Raw genomic sequence first — 22,590 nt, 5'->3', positions numbered from 1 at the left:
TCTGATCCATTTTGTTTAATGTTGTACAAAAAAAATTTGGTGAGTATTACAATGAAAAGTGATTAAAACACTGATATCACGTTGCCATCCCACTATCTAAACAGTTGAGATTCGCTTCTCTATTCATACAATAGAAAGTTTAGTGGCCTTCAGGAAAAAGAACGACATAAAAAAATCCTTGCGTCACACGTATTCTTTTCTCTACATTTTTAAAGCTGTGCTCACAGAGACGGCTTCTTCTATCACACTCTTCAGGTGTATGGGAATTCAGTTGTAAATAAAGTTGAACCTAAAATTAAAAGGATTATACCAAGTGAGAGACAACTCATTTCATTTAAAAAACTATTTTGAATTAATACACAAATGTTTTGTTTCCGTTCTTAACAAGCCTCCTTCTGACAGAGCAAAAAAGCAACTTTTAACAGGATAGCTTTGGTACAACCAGGAAGCATCATCTGCAACAATAGATGCTAGGATAGCATCGCACACCAGCCTCTTTGGAGACAAAATATTGAGATTTAGTTCTTCCTGCAACCTTTAGCAAGCTTCATAGATATGAAAATACCAGTGCAAGTTCTGTATCCTATAAGCAACTCTTCCACAGCTTTTCTGTCATCAGAGCCAACCTTATACGCTCCAGGAGTAACAGATGGACATACTCAACAGAAGAGTTATTGTAAACTACGGTTCACAGCAGACAGAATAGCACTGGAAAGGCATTCACGATGAGCTATGCTGTGAAAGCAAGCATCCGTCTCAACTTGCAGATGTCCTCCCTCTCAATGTGCCTGTTGCAGAGGGACCACACCAGCCAGCGTTGCACTCGTACTCATGAGAGTCTCTGCTGTCTTTATATGGAGCAGGGGCAAAAGCCTCTATAGCAGTAGTTGCCAAAATTGGGACAAGATGGAGAACTGATATACAGCATGGGCTTGTTATAGGCAACACCAATTCCAGCACTCTGCTAATAGAGATTTTTTCCACCAAAGTAGGTGGGTGACATAACTACTTCCGCTGAGTAACAGCTGACTGGCTGTGGCACGCCCGGCATTCCTGAACATCTGCTGAAGTAACAGAAACAGGTAAGACTAGTTAGCTCTGGAGACCTGAGGTACAAGCCATTTTCAGGCAAGAAAGCGGAAGAACGTGCTTGCTGGGAAAAGCAAGGAAAGACTACAGCCGCCCCTATAGCCTTCTGCGCTGTAAATGCACCTCAACAACAAAATCGGGGTTGGGGGGAGGGAATCACCACAGAAAACTGCGATAACATGAATGCCTAATTCAGTGCTTCAAACATGAGTCTGTTTTTATTCTCACACTATCCCCAATACTCTCAAGAAATTTCTTAGTACATGCACAGCTTCATTTTCACTATCCTTCATTCAACTACCAGGTAAGACTTCGGTGCTAGTAAGTTGAAACCACTAGCTCTAAACTGTCAACTCCCTCTATTTATTCCTCATGTTCCGCAGTTCTTCAACCTCATATTTTTATATCTCCATCATATCTAAGCTGTTCAGGGCAGCGACAATCATCATTTTGTTTCTGTATTGCCTTGCCTTGCTCTGGTGTCAAAGCTCTCAGGAACTATAATACAAGTAAATCATAATATACCTGCTCAGAAGCTGAGGAAGGCTGGAAATTATGGGTCCATATCCTGGTGCATTGTCATAGAGCTCAAACAATGGTGCAGCTACCAGCTTATAATTTTTGGGGACTGCAAACAAAGCTAAGAACAAATACAAGTTGATTAATATTAAATGATAAAACACCAAGCATTCAGCCAAGATATCGTTCCCCATTCCCATCCAAAGACAAGATCACTGCATATAGCGCTGCAGTATTAGAGTGGCTTTATTTCATTTATAGTTGGACACAGGGCTCACATGCTGTACATATACTGACATAGGAGCAGGAATGGGAATGCACTAGAAACTCACATTCAAAAAAGCTCATGTACCTTCAAAATTGACCCCAGCACTTTTTAAAATTGTTTACAATCATGCTTGATCATTAAAAAACTGCAAACATATGAATCTTGCTACCACATTTCCTTGCATAAAATGGAAGTATTTATAGAATTTTATAAATGTAATCCTCTGTTGCAAACACTTACCCTTCTCTTGAAGCTGGACCAAGAAAAGCTTTTTGTGCTCTTTTGGTTTTGTAATATGAGCTGGGATATAGGGGTACTGGAAGAAAAAGCAACAAATTTACTTGTACGGATCTTTGAAAGTACTGTGCGATCCTAAGTGCTGCTCCATAATTAAGAGATTCAGGAGAGCACTGTGGAAGCTTTCAGCATGTCATATGTTGTTCTTTCATGGTATAAGAATGAAGAACACTCTCATAAGAATGTACTCAGAAAAGAATGCTGTTGCCTTCATGATTGCTTATAAGATCTATCTAAAGAGATGTCAGTACTCATAACCAGTTAAAACAGCCCAACAAGACACAAGTGCATGGCAGCAAACCGAGCAAGTATTTTCAATATTAAAGCAATTAGAAATCAGGTAATGAGATTATTTTGTTTACATGGCATCTGTTTCAGGTGTACCAGGGCACGAGTCTCCACCATGGCTAAAACAGGAGTTTAAATGGTGTGTCTAGCTCAGCACAGGACAAGAAGCTGCTACACCCAGTGACAACTTGTCTATTGGGAGAGGCACAAGCAGGGGAAAAAGGATTTCCAGAAGAAAACATTCGTAAGTTGGATCCTTTCTTCTCAGCCAGCAGGACTACCTGCTCATGCAGCAGGTGCTCAACAAACCCAACTGGCAAGTTGAAGGCTTCTGTAAGAACAATCAGCATTTGACTCTGAAGAACATAAATGCAAACCTGAGTACTCACCTGTGGAGGTTCAAAGTTTGGTCTCCACCAGTTACCAATGCAGTCATCGATTACCCAGTCTTGCTGAACACCATCTTGGCGCCCCAGTATCTATCAAAAATCCAGTTACAGTCAAAACTCTAAACACCCGATGCCATATTCTTAGAAAACACACCCTGGAAGCAGGAAGAGCTACTGTAAAAAGGGTCTGATGCAGTTCAGAGCCAGGCTGGAAGAACTTTTATTAGAATGTTACACTACTTTATATAAAGTGACATAGGACAAGGACACTTTAGAAAGCATTTCAAGTTCTGTGTTATATTCAGCTGAACTGAGTGCCATATGACCAACAGGAAGAATGAAGTGCAATGTTGAAACCACTGACAGCCGCAGTAAGGATCTTTATGAACAATCACAAAAGCATCAGAACGACAGAAATGGTAAGACAACTATTTTAATGTTTTGGCTTATTCTATTAACTCTAGAATAATTCAGCGTTCTAGGACATTCTAGCATAGCAACATAAGAAAACTGACCTCTGTCATTAAGCGTTTGAGCCCTTCTACCTCATCTTCCCCTGGATTGAGTTCACCACCAGGTCTGTTAAAATAATCAGTGATGTTATTGATGATAACCAATGATGAAAGCTAAAGTTATGCTTTATTACATTTACAGACGTTCACAGGTGAGTTTGGATATGCTTCCAGGTAGGGAGTTACAAATTCATTCAAGGCCCTTCAGCCTCAAGTTCCAAATCTTATTTTGCCAAATTTGAAGACAGAGTAACACAGCATTCACCAAAACTGTGACTGAAATGGCTACTGTATGTCCTTCTAGAAAAGTATCTAAAAGTGCTATATACATGATAATAACTAGGATGCTTAAAAGGCAAAGTTTTAACAATAACAGAAAAACACCAGAAAAGACTTGAAGAAAGGGTTGTAAATATTGACTGTACCTGTCCTAATCTGAAGAACAGCACTCATTAAAGCAGAAAATAAAACTTTTGTGGGGAACCATTTAATACAAGATTAATGACAAAAACTAGAAGGGCTCTTCAATACAGATTTTTGAAAAACTTTTAGGCTCCAGTCTATTTTTGCTCCCTCCCCACCCTCCAGATAAGAAAGATGTCAAAAAAGAAACTGGATACAAAACTAGATTCCCCACAAACACACACTGGAGAACAAACAATGTGTTAAAAATATAAGACAGAGAACACAAGCAGGATAACCTGGGACAAGTCAAGTCCATACAGTTAAAAGGAAAACTAAAACGAGCACCACCTTCATCGCTGCAAACATACGATCCAACCGTGAAAGTTTCATTCCAGCAGTGACAAGCATTAGATGAACTATCATTCTGCATTTACCCCAGGTTCCTGCCTTGAGCTTCACCTTGCCATTTCTGTGCCCATAGCACAAGTATATTTAAATCCAGCACAGCTTTCACAGCGTAGGGGTAAAAGACTAACTACTGATAATGAGTTTTAAATAGGAACTTACCATGCTGATGCACTGTAACTAAGACTCCCAGCTGGTTCAAAGCTAAGTCACTCTGCCACATGAGCAGTCAACAGATAAAAACAATTTTTACAAGAAAACCTCACCATTCAAAAATATTTTTGCCAATTAAGCCTTTGTAACAAATGAATCAGACATTCAAGACCTAACAGATTAGAGACTAAAGTGTGACTAGCTTGACACATTTAGTCCTTTATGACTTTTAAGTTACACTAAAAAGTTACATTCAAGAAGCAGACACTTACAGCTTGAAAAAAGTTGTACCCAGCTGCAGTAACAGTACATGGGGCAGCCTGTGCTCGTGTACAATCAGAACCCCTTCCACTGTCCGCCTCATGCCAATCTTGTCAAATTCCTCCCTCATGCGTTGAAACCGAGCTGCCACTGAACTGTCCTTCTCATAAAGGGGTTCCTTTGTACCAAACGTATAATTTGTAAGAGGATACCTACAAGAAAAAAGGGTTACTACAGGATAAATGTAAGTTAAAAATCACATATGCTATTCATCCAGAGGCAGAGTTATCTGTACTCAAGTGAAGAGTAGCTGATTCATAGCATTGGACTAGAAGTTCTTGTTGGCAAGTTGAGTTACAGGGTCCATAACACACAGAGATCTGCACTATGATAGAGAAGTGCAGAAAGTCATGCTGACTGATAGCTTGTTGTGGTGTTGATTCAAAAGAAGGCAGCAAAGAACTGCAAAAGAACCAGTGGCAACTGCTATTTAATAGCCACTCTCTTTGACCTCCACCTCACAGATAAGGCAGTTGAGGCACTGAGAAGAACTGGGAGGAGGGCAAGAGAGAAGGACAGCTCTGCTGGGAGAGAAGGAAGTTGCATAGGACAGCTGTTTTTCTGCAGGAGTAGCCAAGAGCCTGGGAACTAAACTGTTAAAGGCAGTTTTGTTTTGAAGTGGGAAATCAGACAGCTGGGTCACAGAGGACAGGTAATGTTGCATGTGGAAGCGCAGGGCCAGATGCCTGGAATAAGAACAAGAGTTTGAGCAGATCACTTTGCTGGGCTAGATGTTGGACCTTTGGATCCTCTAGTGATCACAGAGCGGAAACCTCAAGATTGCTCCAGGGAGTAGATAAACTGAAACAAACTTGGGCAAAAAAAATGGAGTCCTGCAAAGCACAGAGGGTAAACAGGAAAAGAATACCATACAACTGAAAGTAACACAGAGGTCTGATAGTAGGAGGCCTGGAGTGAAGATAGTAACAAGTTAAGGTGAAAGGGGTGAGGAAAGTGGGTTCGCGGCAACAGAATAGTAACACATGTCAGTACAGTTTTATTAACTTGTGGCATACAGCAACTTCATTAACTGAGTTAATGGCAGCTTTCATGTGGAATTTTTACCTTGAAATGAGTCTCCCCATGTATTTCCCTCCCAACACCTAGTCTTCAAAATCATGTCAAACTTAAACACTTCCTTCTCCCTCAAGTTTCCTCTATTCTTCACAATGGAGAAATAACAAACCAAATTCAGTTCTAAACTGAAAGTGTGGGTGGGTGGGGAATGCTTGCTAATAAAGGTATCTACAATGAGTAAACACAATGAGTTTCCTAATTAAAGATATCTTTGTTAGCAAGCATTCCCCCCACCTTTTCACTTATAGCTTAGAACTGTCTCCATTTCTTTTTTTCATTAGTTTCCATTTTATATTCTCCAAAATAGGTATTCTCACTTTTTTCCCCAGAAAATATGATACAAATCATACTAATAACCATTGGTACCTCCAAATGGTTAGCTTATAAGAGGAAAAAAGGAGTTGGGGCTGATAATATAACTTCCCCCCCACCCCCAGAAAGGAACACTATAAAAAAGTCCCAATTTCTGAAGTTGATATTTGAACTTCCAGAACAAGATTAGCTCTAACTGTGAATAAGCTCATATATACCAAACAGTATATCTATCTCTGATTAATAGCTAAAATTGAGCATTGACTACTATAATTAACATTTGCTGACTTTGCAGCTTGACAAAGACACTTAAAAATACATCAGAACTTATTGTAAAAAGCTAGCTAAAGTATGACTTCTCATACAAAGAAAACAAATACTTTAAGCAGATAGCTTGTACCTATAATAGAAACCCCATGCTTCATGTGGTAGCAAACACTTTGGATGTAAGTTAAAATACGTGCAATGCACAGTCAGCAAACACCTGGCATACCTAAACACCGGCTACACTGGGTAAGCCCCAACAATAGCCTTCCCTAGGCCAGCAGCCTATTTTTCTACATGTAGCCAAAGGTGGGTGCCCATGGAAGGGTATATGAAGAGAGGGGCATATGTGCCACCTGCAATACTCCCCAACTTTGTTATTTGCAGCTTGTACACTTCCCAAGTCAGATTTTTCTTTCTATATGTACTTCATGACCCTCACAACAACTTAACAAAGCTGTTGCATATCCCCCCGAGCCCAGGCAAGCTTGCAGTACCCACAGTGTCCTAGGGCAGAGAGTTCTGCAGCTTCACAGTGCGCTGAGCAAAAAGCAATCGCTTTCCGCGCGTTTCAAGTCTGCCACTCGGCAGCTTCTCCGAGGCCCAGCACCCCCGGGGGAGGGACAGGCCCCGGCGGCCCTCGGGCCCAGCCGGGCCGAGCAGCGGCAGCCCCCGGAGGCGCCCGCTCTCCCGCCCCCTCCCAAGGGCGGCCCCGCGGCTGCTCACGGGCCGGGGAAGGGGCTCGCGAGCGGGGTGGGGGGGGCCGTGCGAGCCGGGGCGGCCTCGGCGGCGCCGACGCTCACAGGTTGATGGTCCTCTCCAGCGTGAGCGGCTTCGTCTGCTGGATGTACTTGTTCCCGAACTGGTTCACCCCGCGGGGCCAGCCGGTCTGCGAGCGGTTGGGCGGCACCACGGACATGGCGGCGCCGGGCCGGAGCGAGCGTGGCGGGAAGCGGTGAGGGCGCGGGTCACTGCTCGGCGGCGGGAACCGCGTCCGCCATTAACCTCTCCGCCGGGCCGCACACACCCTCCGCGCACCGCCTCGCCGGAACCGCCCAGCTCCACTTCCGGCAGCGCCGACCATAGAGCAGAGCCGCTCTGCCATCCCCGCGAAAGCGGCTCACCAGCCGCAGCGCGCAGCGTCGCCTGCTGCGCTCACTGGCTTTTGGGGGCCGCGCTCGCCCCGCCCCCTCCTTCTCGTTGGCCAGCGGCATGTTGCTCCGCCCCCGCGCGGCCCGATTGGCCCGGGGAGCGGCGCGGGGGCGCCTGGGAGCTGTAGTGTGGCGGGGCGGTGTCACACGGGAGCGGGCATGAGCGGCAAGCGGCAAGCGGCGGCGGCGGCGGCGGCGGCAGCGGCGCCGGCGAAGAAGCGGGAGAAGCGAGGGGCGCGCGTCGAGCTGAGCGCCGCCCTCGGCGATGCGGCGCTGCGGGAGCGGGCGGCGGCAGCCTGGCGCCGCGGGGAGCCGCTCCGCCACGGTACGGCGCGGCCGCCACCCCCCGTCTCCCCGCGGCGGCGGCGGCGGGCGCCCGCTCACCGGCGGCTCTTTGTTCGCAGAGGCGGCGGCGCTGGAGCCGGCGCCGTTCCGGCACGGCCTGATCCCCGGCTTCCTGGCGGGCCCGGCCTTCGCGGCGGCGCTGCGCGACGAGCTGCTGGGCCTCGGCTTCCGCCGGCGCCGCAACGACCTGCTCTCGCTGCGGCAGGTGGGCCCGCTCCGCCCCGCCCCGCCCCGCCGCGCCGCCGCCGCCGCCGCTGACCCCCGTCCCTCCTTCTTTTCCATGGGCCGCGGCAGTCCGAGGAGCTGCGCGGGAGGCCGGAGCCGCACGTCGCCGCGCTGAGGTGCGGCGCCTCCCCGCGCCGGGGAGAGGCCGGCGCCCCGCTCCGCCGAGGCGCTTCCCCCTTCGGGTGCCTCGGAGCGGGGTGCTGCCAGCGCACGGGAGGGAAGGGGCCCGCCGCGCCGCCGGAGATACCGGCCGGGGGGAGCTGCAGGACGCCCTGCCTCTTCGCGTGCCACCCCACTGCCCTGACCCGAGGCACAGGGTCTGCTTTATGTAGGACAGGGCCCTAAAATCAACCTAAAATCATTTTCTTGTAAGCACCCTAATCTGATTCAACCATTAACCCTCATCTCTTGATCATCTATCATTCTCAAATGTTTATTTCCTTTACAACCAGTTTTCTATTTATTGCTTGGTTATTGTGAGTGATCCTGTCAATGCTAGACTTTTCCTGGCCAACTGCTTTAGAGTTTTTCAGAAATACAGCACCTTTGGCAGGAGTAGTAGCTTCAACTGTTTAAATAGTTGGAGGAGAGGTAATAATAAAAGTAGTTTTAGGCTTTATACCCTTGGTAATTTACTTCGTACTTCAGGAGGATGCTTACCCTGTGCTTGTCTTCCCAGGCGTGCTCTGTCTGAAGAATTCCGAGCATGGCTTTCTGCTGTGACCCATATCGAGCTGGAGCCAACGATCGACCTGTCCTGCGCTAAATATGAATATACTGGTCAGTCAGTAAGCAGTTGTTTCCCCAAAACTTCCCTGGGTGTGTAAGAAACGATATTTCTGTAGAAGACCTAATTACAAAGCTCACCACCACCCTTTCCCAGTCCTAGGAGGTCCTAGAAGCTATCGCCCAGCAGATCAGTCTCAAACGAGAAACAAGCTGAGTCCAAATTATAGAAAAATGACTGCTGTAGTTGTGCTGCCAATGGCTTTACCTGGGCCCAGTGTTGTTGCAAGCCTCCCACCTTTTTGGAGACGTTCAGCCAGCATTTGCTGTCCAACTCCCTGGATGCGTGTTTCTGTGTAAAGGGGAGTGTGTTCAGGTTCTACATGGCACAGTTTAGCTTGCAAAGTCTGATGCTAAAATGTCATCGTAGTGAGTCCAGGAATGGGTTACAACTGTAACAGCCTTTTAGACATGTAAAATTAACTTCTATTAATTCTGCTTTTTTAAAGTCTCTTTGCACAAACAGTTGTTGGTCCAGCTTTTCTGTTCCTGCCCTCCCCCCAGCCCAGCAACAAACCTTCTCAAAGGGCAGTTGTGCATTTAAGAATAAGAGTTTGACTAACTGGTAAACTTAGGGATCTCTTCCCACTGTGTCCAGTGTCAGCAACAGAGGGAGGCATAACAAGAGGCATAGCTTCATAATTGTCATGAAATCTCATAGAAGGTAATCTCTCTGGATTAGTGATGCAGACAAGTAAAAATGCAGTTCTTGAGAAGGGCGTGTTTTTTCCGGTTATGTCCTTGCAGGGGGCAAAACCAGGAAGCAGCCATTGAAATAAATCAGACGGTCATGCACATGATAGAAAGTCGCTGCTGTAGTAAATTTGTGTAACTGCAGATGTCCTGCTGTGCCATGATGATGAGCTGGAAGGTCGGAGAATTGCCTTCATCCTGTACCTCGTGCCACCATGGGAGAAGAGTGACGGAGGAACGCTGGACTTGTATAGCACAGATGGTGAGAGTTCACTCCTCAGCCTTTGATGACTGAAAAAGATGACGCTTACGTGCTCTTTGCAGCAACTCTCCCCTCAGATGGCACAAGGAAGATTTTTCTCAGTCCAGGGAAGCTGATATATTGGTAAAATCTGCAGCTTAGGAAGAGATGGGCTGTAGCAGTCTTTCCAGACTATGCTAATGCATGACAGCTGAGGAAAAGGAGATGCTAGTAAAGAGAGGAATCCTTTTTTTTTTTTAGCTGCATCTTTGCAGGGCATAGAAGTGGAGGCAGGATAGAAATGATGTCAGTAACTGTGCTGGGAACTTGTAAGTGATGGAGAGAACTTCCCTTTCCAGGAACAGAAGTGCACTGATTCCTCATCGGTGTCTTGCTCTAAGCTCCATCCTTTACAGCCAGGTGTCTGACTAGTCACAGTGTCATAAAGTCAGAGGGAAATGATAGTTGCTAGCGAGCGCTAAGTCAGATCTTAACCAGAGCATGTTTTCTTTCTCTTCAGAACACTTTCAGCCACAGCAAATCGTCAAGTCATTAGTGCCTTCATGGAACACACTGGCTTTCTTTGAAGTGTCTCCAGTCTCCTTCCACCAGGCAAGGACCTGCATTTTGTTCATTTTTAAATTCTCACTCTTGGGGTGATTCATTTTGTATGTTATTACAGTCTTGGTGGGGAGGGTAGGAGAGAAAGGGAGAGAGGTAGGTGGTCAGAATAGACACTCATGTTAAATGCTGCGTGTTAAAGGCTGATGACTTTAAGGAGGACAAGAACTGACAAAGTCAACTCTGAACTACAAAATTCTGGCGGTCTAGCTTCATCATCTTCAGGAAAGAAATTCTCATCCCTACCTTCTGTCACTACGCTGGCAAACCATTGCTGTGGATTTGGCTGTGGTGACAGAAGAGGGCTTTTGTCAGACTAGCTCATGTTTTTCATGCAGATGCCATGACTTTGCTGACAGAAATCCTCCCCAGTACGTCACCTTGCCAGTAGGGGACTATGCGGATATGGCTGTACTAGCTTTGTAACGCAGATGTGGTGCAGTACCTCACAGTAGATGTGCTGATATGGTTAGGTAGCATTTTGTGGCACATAACAGGAAGATGGCTGGAAAAAGCATGAATGTAATCTGTGGAACTGCTTTATATGAACACCTGCCTGAAACCTGAAACTCCTGTTTACTTGAGAATGCCATGGACTGTAACAAATAGCGTCAAAGGGCAGGAGGCTGGAGAGAAAGAAGAGCAGTGAGTGTAGTGATGCATGTTTTCAGCTAGACTGCTTAGGTTTACTTTTCTGCTATTTATATCTTGTAATTAATTAACAGAAACAACTATTTGGTCACTGCTCTAGTTGTTTTCAGTTAGTGATTTACTCTTGCCATATAAATCCATGTTCCACTCAGCCTTGTGACTGTCTCCTACTGACCTAAACTTAATCCCGTGCATTAGCACCATTCAGAGTCCTGTGTACTGTCCCTGATACTGTTAACACAGGCATTAAAAACTCAGCTGACTTAACTAGGAGTGCTGTGGATCAGAAGCTTCCAGACCTGCACCTCACTGGTTATTCCCAGAGTATCTTTTGAACCATCAAATCATTTCTTTGATCCTTTCATCAGTAAATCATAGAGCCCACAAACTGCCGTTAGAGGACTGTATGAGCGTCAGACTGATACAAAGCCTTCATAGCACATGCCAGCCTTAAATCCCTCTCAGACATTTGACAAAGAGCATTTAGTCATTAATTCCTAGTAGATCTTTGGATTTTGGCCTTCATGGTGTACACTTCTTAAGCAAATATCAAATAAAGCTTTGGGTATTTGGTGAGCAGAGTGAGTCCCTGGGCTTCTAATAACAAGCATGGTTTAAGAAGAGCATTTTTCTGTTTTCCATTTCCCGAGCGATTTAGGATTACTGTAGGCATTCCAAGTTAGCTAGAAAACTTTTAATTCATGCAAGGAGAGGGCCACTACAGCTCCATAGCAATCAGCACCAGCCAAAACCTTTTCCAGAATAGGCTATGTTTTTTTCCTTCTCTTCCACCAAGGCTGTCCTGAAAAACCAGTGCAAGGTCTTTATGTTGCTTTATGTGCAACCAGTCGTAAGGGGGTGGTGCTCTCTTCGTTATCCAGTACAGCACTCAAATGTGAAATTGTTTGATTTAGTCCAATTTATATCAGAGCACAATCTGGTGAAATCAAGATCTAGCAGTGGTAATCACTGTGCGAAAGCCAGGGGGTTCCACAGACCAGATAAAATGCCACATTTGAGGGCCAGCTCTTAGTCTGTTAGACACGTAGACCTTTAACCCAGAGCCAAAGGTATCAGACAAATGCTCTTCCTGATGGCTTGTATTGCAGCACTTTTTTAAGAAGTAAAAGACAAAATAAGTAGAGCAGTACAGCCTGTCATGGCCCACAGACGGTAACTGTTCCCCAGAGCTCCTCATGGGGTTTCTGAGTTCCAGGTTAACCTGTGACAGCTGTTTTTTACAGACTGTGGTAGCCAGTTCAACTGAAAAAGCAGAAAAACCTAAAATGCTTTTACTTGTAATAAAATATTTCAGCCTTCACCCTGGCTCACAGGTAGAGTGGTTAGATTCTGTTGGGAGCTTTAAGTGAAAGCTTGGGCTAGGATTCTGGAGATCTACAACAGACATGAGCAAATCAAACTCTGCTTTAGCCTTCGCTGTGAACCAAGCATAATGCACCTACTTCTAGCCCTTGTCTGATCCTTCTCTTTATGTGGTAGGCTCTCTGGAGGCAGGTTAATCTCTTATTATGGGTCTGCATGGTACCTATTACAGCTGGCCCTTAAATGTTATGTAGTCTAAACAGTAATATGTCCATCCACTTTGTTCCAGGTGTCAGAAGTTCTGTCTGAGGAGAAGTGCCGTTTGTCAGTGAGTGGCTGGTTTCATGGCCCCTCAATAGACAGACCTCCACGCTACATCGAAGCCCCTTTGTCAAGGAGCCCACACATCCCTTATGACGTGAGTAGCAAGCCTAGATCTGCTTACCTGCATTTTCATGTCCCTGGAATACTTACTTGGGACATATTCATGCTTGGGGACACTTTAAGATTAAAGTTGTTCTATGTTCCGTTTTGTTTCCTGTCCACAAATTTGTAGCTAGTTACTTTCTTGGATGTTATAAATGGTTTGGGGACCCAGGGTGAAAGATACTGGCTAAATGCAGACTCTTTTTAGAAGTGATCAATAAAGAGAGACCACTGAGGACTTAACCTTTCACTGTGTAGCACAAGACAGGCTAGCTATGAGAATTGTGGTTGTTCAGCTTTAAGAAGAGAAGGCAGAAAGTTACAGTCTTCAACTACCTAGTAGGAGGGTAGAGTGAAGTAGGAGCCAGACTCTTCTTGGAGATGCACAGTGGTAGGGCAAGAGGCAATGGGACAAGTTGCAACATGGGAAATTCCAGAGAGATTGTGGGATCTTCATCTTTCAAGATGGTCAAAACTCAGCTGGACAAGGCCTTGAGCAACCCTGAGCCTGGATCAAGTTGGACCTGCTTTGAGCAGAGGTTGGACTAGATGCTTTCCAACCTAACTTATTCTGTGATTCTCTGTTCACTTATGTACTTGCAATGGTGCAGAGAATGCAGCGAATACTCTTACCACAATTAAAAAAGCAAAAGAAAGGTGTGGGTGAGGAGAGGAATACAGGCCTTTGGCCAGTTGGGTGAGGAAGAAGAGGGGAATCCTTTTTACATTTGCAAATCCAACATTCAAACCTGTTTCCTTTCCAGCATGAAATCTTGTATGAATGGATCAATCTGGTCTATCTGGACATGGACTCCCAAGCTCAAATCCAGGAGGAATTTGAGGAGCGATCAGAAATTCTCCTGAAGGATTTTCTTAAGGTGAGCCCAGTAGTTCAATCTGATGCAGTCTACCAGAACAGGTCACAGGACTGGTATGTGCCACATGTCATGCAGACTGCAAAGGGTCTTGTTTGTACAGCTGTCAACCAAAACACCTTCTAGTTTCACTTCCTAAAGGTATGGATCACCTGCTGGCTGCCTGCAAACTGCTGCAGGTGCCCAGCAAATCGTACAGCCTGTAGCTTACACTTTGCATGGGGACACTTCATGAATCGCAAACTTTGCTTCAACATTCTTATTTCTTACAAGAAGCAAAGCAGAAAGATGGAAACACATGTCATCCTTCCTGCTTCCTAGCACTGAGATAACCAGAGTATCCTCCCCCATCCCTCAAGCCCTAATGGCTTAGGAGCACACAGGGAACTCAACACATACGTGAAACAAATGAGAAAAATCATGATTTTTTTTTTACTTGAAGGGCTTTTCTTCTCGAGTCTGTTTTACCTCTTTACCTCAGTGAAGCAAAGAACATTCTCACCCAGCAGACAGTCAAGTATCAGTTTTCATAGCCATTAGTCACTGGCATTAGAAAGACATAATGCCCAGCCTAGTGCCCTCAGTTCAGCAGTCCTTAAGAGCCTCGAACAAGCTAGAGAAAACAGCTGTGCCTTATCTGAGAATACAGGGTGGCTGCTTCCAGCACACCAGGGGAGACATGGGAACTAAATGTTAAAGCTTCTGCCCTATCTTTCTCTACTAGAAAGAGAAATTCCAACTACTTTGTGAAGCTCTGGAGAAAGAGGACATCCAGTGGAGTAGCCGGGGGCCATCCAATAAGAGGTAGGGATGCAACAAGCTGCTGAATGGCAACATCTTGCTCCTATTGATCAGGCCAAGCTGGAAGTGCCACGAGGCTGCACTGACTGATATTTTCCCCATGGAAATGTCCTTGTTGGCTATCTGTTGCTGATTTCTCAGCTATCTTTCAGATTGTATGAGATAGCAGAGGAAGACAGTCTCCCTGACATCCTGAAGAACTTCCTGCAGTTGTTACGTTCCGAGGCCTTGTTTCTGCTGCTTTCCAACTTCACTGGCCTAAAGCTGCACTTCCTGGCTCCCTCTGATGAGGACGAAGATGCCGGGGAAGGAAGAGCTGCAGACACTGCTGGACACAGCACTCCCAAACCCAAGAAGGAAGAGGCTGAACAACAGGCTGACAGCAACGCCAATCAGGAAGACCAGCCTGACAACGTCCCTGAAGTGCAAGATGGCGAGACAGAGAATGGTAGGTAGGGCAGCAGCTGTGTTGAAAGCACTTGAGCAAAATTCTGCCATTAAAGGATGTCAGCAGTAGACCTTCCAGTAACTTTTCCTGGGACTAGGATTTCACCTTGTACTGCAACCATCTTGCACAGGCACCAGCTCCAACATGAGATTCAAAGCATGGCAGACTCCAAAAAAGTAATTAACGACTAAGTGACTAACTAGGCTAATGACTAATCACGACTAACGTGAAGATACCACGTTGTAGCAGCATGTTGAACATACCTTATCAAGCCGAACTCTTATTTAAGGGCAGGACTGGGGGCATGGGACTTCTATAGGAGTTGATGCTTTTTTTTTTTTTAACTTAGTTACCCAATAATCTTTTGTGAATAGTTATGTGGTTTCTACATCCACATACTCCTGTTTCATATAAAACAATTCTTGTATGAAAGACCAAAGCAAGTAGAATAAATTTAGCAGATCAGAAGTAAAGATAATTTTAGAATTAGCAAACTGATGCCTAAAACTAGCATTTAACCCTAGCCCTTCAGAAGATGCTGCCACCCTAAATAACCACTTAGTTGTCAACAATGACATATCACTACTGTAAAAGATTAATTTTGGATTCATGCATTGGTGGTGTTTAAGGCAGTGGTTTTGAAGTTTAAAGGTAGAACTCCTGAAAATGCTCATCTTGCACTCAGTCAAGTCAGTGGACACTGAAAGAAAAGGTAATCAAGAACAGAGCACTGCTGAAAATCCCACCCTTAATGCTTACTTGCTACATAGGCTTTGTTTTTCTGACTTGCACCACCAGTCATTTTGCTACTTCTATTTGCCATGTTCCCTCTATATGATTTTAACCAATTCTTTCATGTTCTGGCTGTCTTGAATGGCTGTGACTGGCTAGCATATGAGGAGGGCGTAGTTTGGGGCTGCATAAATTGAAAACTGAGCTGTAGCCATAAGAAAAGAAAGGCTTCCCCTAAGTCTGATGTACCTGCCTGGGATAGCACATGAAGAGTGAGTTCAGAGCCATATCCTTCTTCTCTGGAAGCATCTAGCAGTTTTCAGTGTGCTTTCAGAGCAGATAGGTTGCTGGCTTTAAAGTTCAGAGGTCTACCATAAATCCTCATAAGGATCTGCTACCAACCTTGGGAAAAAAAACACAAAAGGATGAACTGGCTTAATCCAAAGTACATCACAGCTTGGACCTCTCAAAGAGCAGATCTTGGCTCCCCTCATACCCCTCATGCAAAGGACATAGCTTAGAATCACTTCTAGAAAAGAAGTTAACAAGAGATCTGTGATTTTACTTTTTCTTCCTTTTACACTTTGCTGGCTCTGGCAAACACAACTTTTGTGGTGTGAAGAGACGGTACAGGGACTTAGCCGGTGTGCCTTGAGCTTAGCAGGAGTTAGCTGTAGCGCAACTTCATTGTTCTCCCTGGCTGTTGAGATGTTTGTTCTCTCTCACAGGTTCAGGCGCCCCTGTATGTGCAGGGGAGCTGAGGCGCTGGACCCACGGGCACTACACTCTAGTCCACGACGCCCAAGCAACAGAATTTGCTCTGGACCTGCTCTTTTTCTGTGGCTGTGAAGGTAAGAGGACAAAAGAGAAAGGAGTCAGACTCCCCTTGACAAGATTTACTTAAAGGAAGGATTTTTGAATTCTCCACAGTGCTGCAATAACCAAAGTTCCCCTTTTTTTTCCTATATAGAAAAGCTCTTTAGATTTTATCCTAGTCCTCACTTCTGCATAAGTACCACTTGTTTCAGTAGTCCCTAACACAAAGATTTGGGATTCTGGCCTTGGGGGCCATAGTTCTCTGCAGCTGTGATGCTGCTTCCTCATAACCTTTCCTGCTTGAGCCAGGAGGTGGCGCATCGCAGGTCCTCTTGGGGCAGAGGGAAGGTGCCCGTCTCCAAGACCCTTCCGCTCCTCACTAAGCAATGGCTCTAGGCAGGGTGGCAGGGTTTGGTGGCTGCATGGGCTCAAGGAAGTGCTCTGTTTTGCCTCTTTTCTCATCAAAATTATCACTGCCTCCAATTCACAAAGCCCAGGATTTTCAAAAGTGACTTCAGGCATGTCTAGGCATTTTAGGCTGATTGCTAGCTATGCACAGTTGAAAACAAAAATCCAAACATAAGCACTTTGGTCAGCAGTGCTGGACCAATGGAGACCAGAATGTATGGCTTAAAGCACCTGGAACACACCTGTAATTATACCCAAAGCCTTTTACACATCTACTAAGGCAAAGCTGCTCTACATATGGGGAACAGGAAGCCATGCAGTCTTAAATGGCCTGTTTGTGGTAACAGGCAAATCCGGTACATTTGGTTCAAATTGCTTCCGAATAGAAGAAAAGAAGCAGCCTGGCAGGAGGTAAACTGCAGATAGTCCTGTAGCCAGTAGGTACAGAGAGCTGGCCAGAAATACTGCATCTCCAGTAGGGCAGTCTGGACAGTGCTGAATTTTAAGAACCTTTCTCTTCTGTTTTAAGACTGGGATCCAGAATATGGTGGCTTTACATCCTACATTGCTAAAGGTGAAGATGAAGAGGTAAGGAGCTCAGTTCCTAGCTGTAAATTAGATAAAATTAATTGTTGGCTGGGGGTGGGCATGATTATTTTGTTTTGATGTTAACATAATCTTGAAGGTGCGCAGTATTGCACTGGAGCCTTCAGCCTACTCTGGAGCTTCCTGCCTCGTTGGGGATGTAGCTCTGGATTCAGCTTCACAGAGCTGGTGTTTATTGCAAAGCTTAAGACTCAGGCCCTGACAGTACCTGATACAACCTGAACCTGGTTGCTATTTTGAGAAGCCTCAAAGAAGACACAAGGCTGTAGCAGGTGTCCTGCTTTTCCAGGGAAATGCTTTTTGCTGGTGTCACATGTAGTAGGAGTAATAGTGAGGCTGCTGAACAGTAATACTGATAAGAAGTCCAGAATCTCTTCAGATGAACCTTGTGGTCTAATAAATGTTGCATGTCAAGGGGTATTAATATGAAAATGGTAACCGCTCATTTTCTGATACAAAAGCTAATCAGAACAAAAGTCTGGTAAGTCTGTTCTGTGCATTTCCTCCTAGGAATGATATCAAAGCCATTTTTGTGAAACTAATTTCCTGCCTTAATTATTTATGTGTCTTCTAGCTGTTGACTGTGAATCCAGAGAACAACTGCTTGGCCTTGGTTTATAGAGACAAGGAAACTATGAAGTTTGTGAAATACATCAATCATCGTAGCTTGGCACGTCTGAAAAAGCATCCGAACAGAACAGGATTTTGGGACTTTTCTTTTGTTTATTATGAGTGATGGTGCAGAGCATGACCATCCTCACACAGAAAATAATAGTGATGACAGTACTGGGCTTTGGATGGGTTCCTATCCGAAAGTTCAGCTGGAGCTCATCTAAGCAGCTGAACTTGGCTGTTGCGAACTCGATCATACTGTATGTGAGCTGTAGCCTACAGAGTGTGGTCCAAGTGACTTTTTTATTAACTATACAAATAGAAATCCACTCACCTTCTGACTGCATTGTAACATGCACTCTTGCTGGCTTTAACTTGGGTGGGGGGGGATGTCACTGCCATACAACTCTGACAGCTGCTGTATCAGCTTTCCAGCTTTTCTCATGGAAAAGGTGGGATAAGTCTTTAATCCGTCAGGGTGAAAATTATAACTGCGCATAGCCCCAAGCTCATGCCTGATTTTAAGAAGAAGAAGGAAAAAAAAAAAAAAAAAGTGGGTCACTGAAACATTTCGGACTGCAGTTGAAGCAAGTTTTGTTACAAAATGCCTGAGACACATTTTCCAGGGCTTGACAGTATTGACTTTTGTAGTGGTAGAAATAAAGGAGATGCCACGTGAAATAGGAAGTTTTTCCAGCTGTACAAGCTGTGGAGTTGGGAAGGAAGAAAGTGAGGCTATAAAGCTGCTTGCATTGACAAGGGCTTAGCACTGTTACAAGGAGAAGGACTTTGTTATGCTAAATGCAGTGCAGGCAGAGCCAAATACAGCCCCTCCTCCTAATTTACAGGCTAAGTAGTAGGTGAGAGAAGAGACCTGCTCCTGTCTGTCCTTGCAGGGGCACTTGGAGGGTCTTGTGCCTCAGATAGGAAAGGTTTGTGACTCTGGTGTCAGACAGAGGAGGGTGGGCTGGTAGTAAGAAGGCGTGGACTCACCTCTCTCACCTCTTTTCGGCTTGTCATCCACATGCGGTAGGAGGATTACTGACAATGTAGCCTCTGTTTGCATTCCAGTTTTGTCCTGGGGCCTGACAGGGACTGACATGACTTCTGTCACTGGAGATAGGATGCTCAGATCTTTCCAAGTAGCAGGTACCCAGCTCCTGTGGTAAACAGTATCTAGCAGGCAGCTAATGCCGACAGGAAAGGTGGTGGCCTTGGTGCAACAGCTTCCTCTTCACACATGCTTTCAGTACTGCCAGCATGCCTGGCTGACCCACGCTCACTGCAAGTAGGACTTTGCCAAAGTTTCGCTTCTGAGGTCCATCAGCCCACTAAGCAGTGCTGTTGCAGAATGGGCGCCGACCGCGCTCTCAAGGAGGGCATCTGACTGCACTGCAGAACACAGGGCCTCCAGGCTCGTTCCTGGTGTACATAGCGCTGCCCAAAACTCACTTTTTTGCACCTGGCAGAACGAAATGACACAAGTGTATTTTCAGATCATCCAAGCCACATAAAATAGGTCATGGGGGAAAAGTGTGTTTCGTTTCTCCCCCCTCCCTCTTTTGGGCTGGGATAACGTTGCTTTGGTTTGGAGTCCGCTACCACTCCAGTTCCAGACATGTTCTCATTGCTCACAGCTGGAGTGGTATAAGACTATAGCCAGCAGCATGGTGTCCATTATAATAACCTCCAGCAGAGGACTAGTAAGCTCAAAGCAAAGCTGGCTGCACAGGCACATGAATACTTTCCATCCCTCTCAGTAAAGAAACAGTAAGTGCTGAGGGCTAACCTGCATGACTTGGTTCTGAAACAGGTTTGGGAGCACTCATGCTATTGAATTTAGAGTAGCAACAACCTTCAGCCATGATGCCAACATACAAGGCTTGAGAAAAGGGAAGTGCAGAAACAAAAGTGTTGCAGTTGCTTCCAACATGAATGGGTGTCTCAAGCCCTAACTAAAGTCAGTACAAGGGGAGGGCACAGAGACTGGCCTGCAGGACTCCATAGTTTCAGCATCAGGTCAGTCCAAGACTGCATGTTCAAAAGTAATTGCTTGGTTCTAGCTTTTCTCTCCTTCACTGGTGGGCAGGGAGAACAGCTGGAAAGCAGGTCTGAGCAGCTGCTGTGAGATCTGAGATTTTGTCCATATTCTGACATGTTTCCCTAAACTGGCTTTTCTGTGTACTGCAGAGACTTTCTTACTCTGTTTTAATGTTCCTCTGCTACTCTTTTAAGCTACTTGAAAAGACAAAGGGATGGAACCAGAAACAAACTGTGAAGTGAGCACAGGACTCTTCTGCGTGAACTGCTGATTTAGGTTCATTTCCAAGGCACTCTGCTACCGTTCTGGGCAGCCACTGCACTTGGGGAAAAGAGTTCTTATTCTGAGCTGCTCCAGTAGAAAGAGACAAAGGTAATGGCGTTTTCCAAGAAAAAAAGCAAAGTTGTTTGGGCAGTTTCAAACAAAGGTTACAGATACCACTGCCGTTTACAGTATAGCTAACTAGGCAAAGTTGGCAGTAAAATTGATTAACAAAAGGAAACTACATATTCTGCACTGCCAGCTTAAGAGCATGTCTGGTTGGTCTTGGAACAGCCTGCCAAGAGATTGGGAAGAAGCTGTGCTGCTTGAAACTAGCTGGTTTTTAATCATAAATAATACACTAGAGGGCATGCCAGCTTCTACTTGAGCAAGCCAGTATCTGTCTGATCACACACAGAAACACCCTTATGCCTCAGGTGATTGAGATGAAGTAACTCTAGAAATTAAATCAGCAGTTAGCATTCAAAGATCTAAAAATCAACAACCTTATTCTCCCACACTTCCTGTTGGGTACAGAAAGCTGAATGCTCCAGGCAGCCCCACACATTGATTGCACTGCAACTACACAGAAAAGAGACTGTCCAGTGAAACTTCATGTGGCATTAGCTATTGGGGGGGGAAGGGAAGTGTGTCTTAATTTATACTTATAATTTATATAAATTATACTGTGGCTCCCTGTAGATGCCACTCGTGGATATAAATCTACAGTTATAATTAGGCTTAGCTGCTTATGAAGTACTCTGTGATCATTAAGGAAAGGAAAATGAATATGAAATGCACACATACCCACAAAAAAAGAAAGCAGAATGATTTAGAAAAAACAAAAAGGATCAAGAAAAGCAAGTGAGTGAGCCATATGGAATGGAGTGTGAGTGACAGAGGACAGAAACTTCACACCAGGCAGTGTACCCAAGTGCAGAAGTCGACTGAATCAACTAAATGAGGATGCGTGTTTCCCATCGGATTACTGCACCACAGAAGCAAAGAAGTATTTGACACAGCGTACCAGCAGCTGAGTTACTCATGTTCTTGGCAGCACAACAAATTTGTCAGTATTTGGTGGTTCCAGTTTGCCAAGAAGCTGAAAACAGAAGCAATTCACTATGGAGCAAAACAAAACAGTTTAGCTGTAGACCAGACTGAAAGATTTCTGCATTCACGTATGCACAGCAAAGAAGTTCTGACTTCTCATCAGGTATTCAGTCAATTAATGATTAATTAAGATGAGCAACAATCTGTGGGACTTGGAGAAACAGGGGCCAAAATCAGATAAGCTGTTGTCAGTTATAATTGTCTTAAAAACAAACAAACAAAAAAAAAAAACCTAGGACCGAAATTAGGACATTGGAAATCACTGTTGCATAGATCCTTCTTCAGAGGGCACAGATCCAGCAGAGTATTTCTGCACTGGGTTTTCTCAGTCAGTGAAGGGACGGTATGTGCAAGCTGTGTGTATTTGAACACGCTGCCTTAAGATGCTCCGAGGTTCCAAGGCAAGCTTGATTTTCAGGCAGGTACTGAAATGCCCCAGAAGGCAGGATAATGATGTAAATCTAACACCCAGTGCAGGCACTATCTAAATAGTCTTTCCCACATAGTTATACAACTAACATGCTGTTCTATCAGTGTGATTTTAGAGGTTTTTCTGCATTTCAGAGGTTATTCTGTATTTGACCAGTGGCTTGACAACCTACTGTAAACAATTCCCCTCAAATACATGAAAACAAGATTATTACGTGATAGTACTTGGCTACATCTTACCAATGTTGACTACTGGCTACTGATTTCCCAATGCGGGTTCACCTGGGCACAGTGCTCACATCAACTCGCTGCTGCGTGCCAGCCAAGGGCTGCTTTTTTCAATGGGCAAATGCAAACCCTGTTGCATTGCTTCAGCCTACGGGATGTGGATTTTACACTTGGTTATGACAAAAGTTGTTTCTACAGGAAAGTAAATGACAAATATGTTGTCAGGATCTTAGCTGGGGAAAATCAGCCACGTCAGAGGTCTGGACTGTGACCAAAAAGCTGACAGCACTGCAGAGACACAGGCTGCCAAGAGCAAAACAGACATGGGACTGGAAGTGCTTGGCATGTAGCTCTGGAAATTGGGATGATGGGAAACCTACCTCCTGATCAGAGCCACTCTCTTATCATTGAATGGACTATAAAACTGTAACATTAAGCAAGCATTAGGATTTTGAACAT

General features: G+C 45.1%; 2 protein-coding genes across 2 annotated transcripts; one reads left to right on the top strand and one right to left on the bottom strand.

Moving 5' to 3' along the window:
• Positions 1 to 7,445, bottom strand: NUDT21 (nudix hydrolase 21). The gene is made up of 7 exons (XM_064519458.1): positions 7,103 to 7,445; positions 4,598 to 4,798; positions 3,366 to 3,429; positions 2,851 to 2,940; positions 2,117 to 2,192; positions 1,615 to 1,729; positions 1 to 289 (listed from the first exon to the last, which is right to left on the bottom strand). Exons 1-7 carry the CDS (start codon positions 7,216 to 7,218, stop codon positions 268 to 270), a joined length of 684 nt encoding a protein of 227 aa, XP_064375528.1. The 5' UTR covers positions 7,219 to 7,445; the 3' UTR covers positions 1 to 267.
• Positions 7,446 to 7,549: 104 nt separating this feature from the next.
• OGFOD1 (2-oxoglutarate and iron dependent oxygenase domain containing 1) lies at positions 7,550 to 18,403 on the top strand. Its single transcript, XM_064519457.1, has 13 exons — positions 7,550 to 7,775; positions 7,855 to 8,000; positions 8,090 to 8,136; positions 8,700 to 8,800; positions 9,645 to 9,761; positions 10,261 to 10,352; positions 12,625 to 12,753; positions 13,526 to 13,639; positions 14,361 to 14,440; positions 14,590 to 14,885; positions 16,346 to 16,468; positions 17,371 to 17,429; positions 18,022 to 18,403. Exons 1-13 carry the CDS (start codon positions 7,610 to 7,612, stop codon positions 18,181 to 18,183), a joined length of 1,632 nt encoding a protein of 543 aa, XP_064375527.1. The 5' UTR covers positions 7,550 to 7,609; the 3' UTR covers positions 18,184 to 18,403.
• Positions 18,404 to 22,590: the final 4,187 nt, after the last annotated feature.

Source organism: Dromaius novaehollandiae, chromosome 13 (genome assembly GCF_036370855.1).
Source record: "Dromaius novaehollandiae isolate bDroNov1 chromosome 13, bDroNov1.hap1, whole genome shotgun sequence".
NCBI lineage: Eukaryota > Metazoa > Chordata > Aves > Casuariiformes > Dromaiidae > Dromaius > Dromaius novaehollandiae.
The sequence above is the reverse complement of the archived record's forward strand: the minus strand, read 5'-3'. Positions and strand labels throughout refer to the sequence as shown.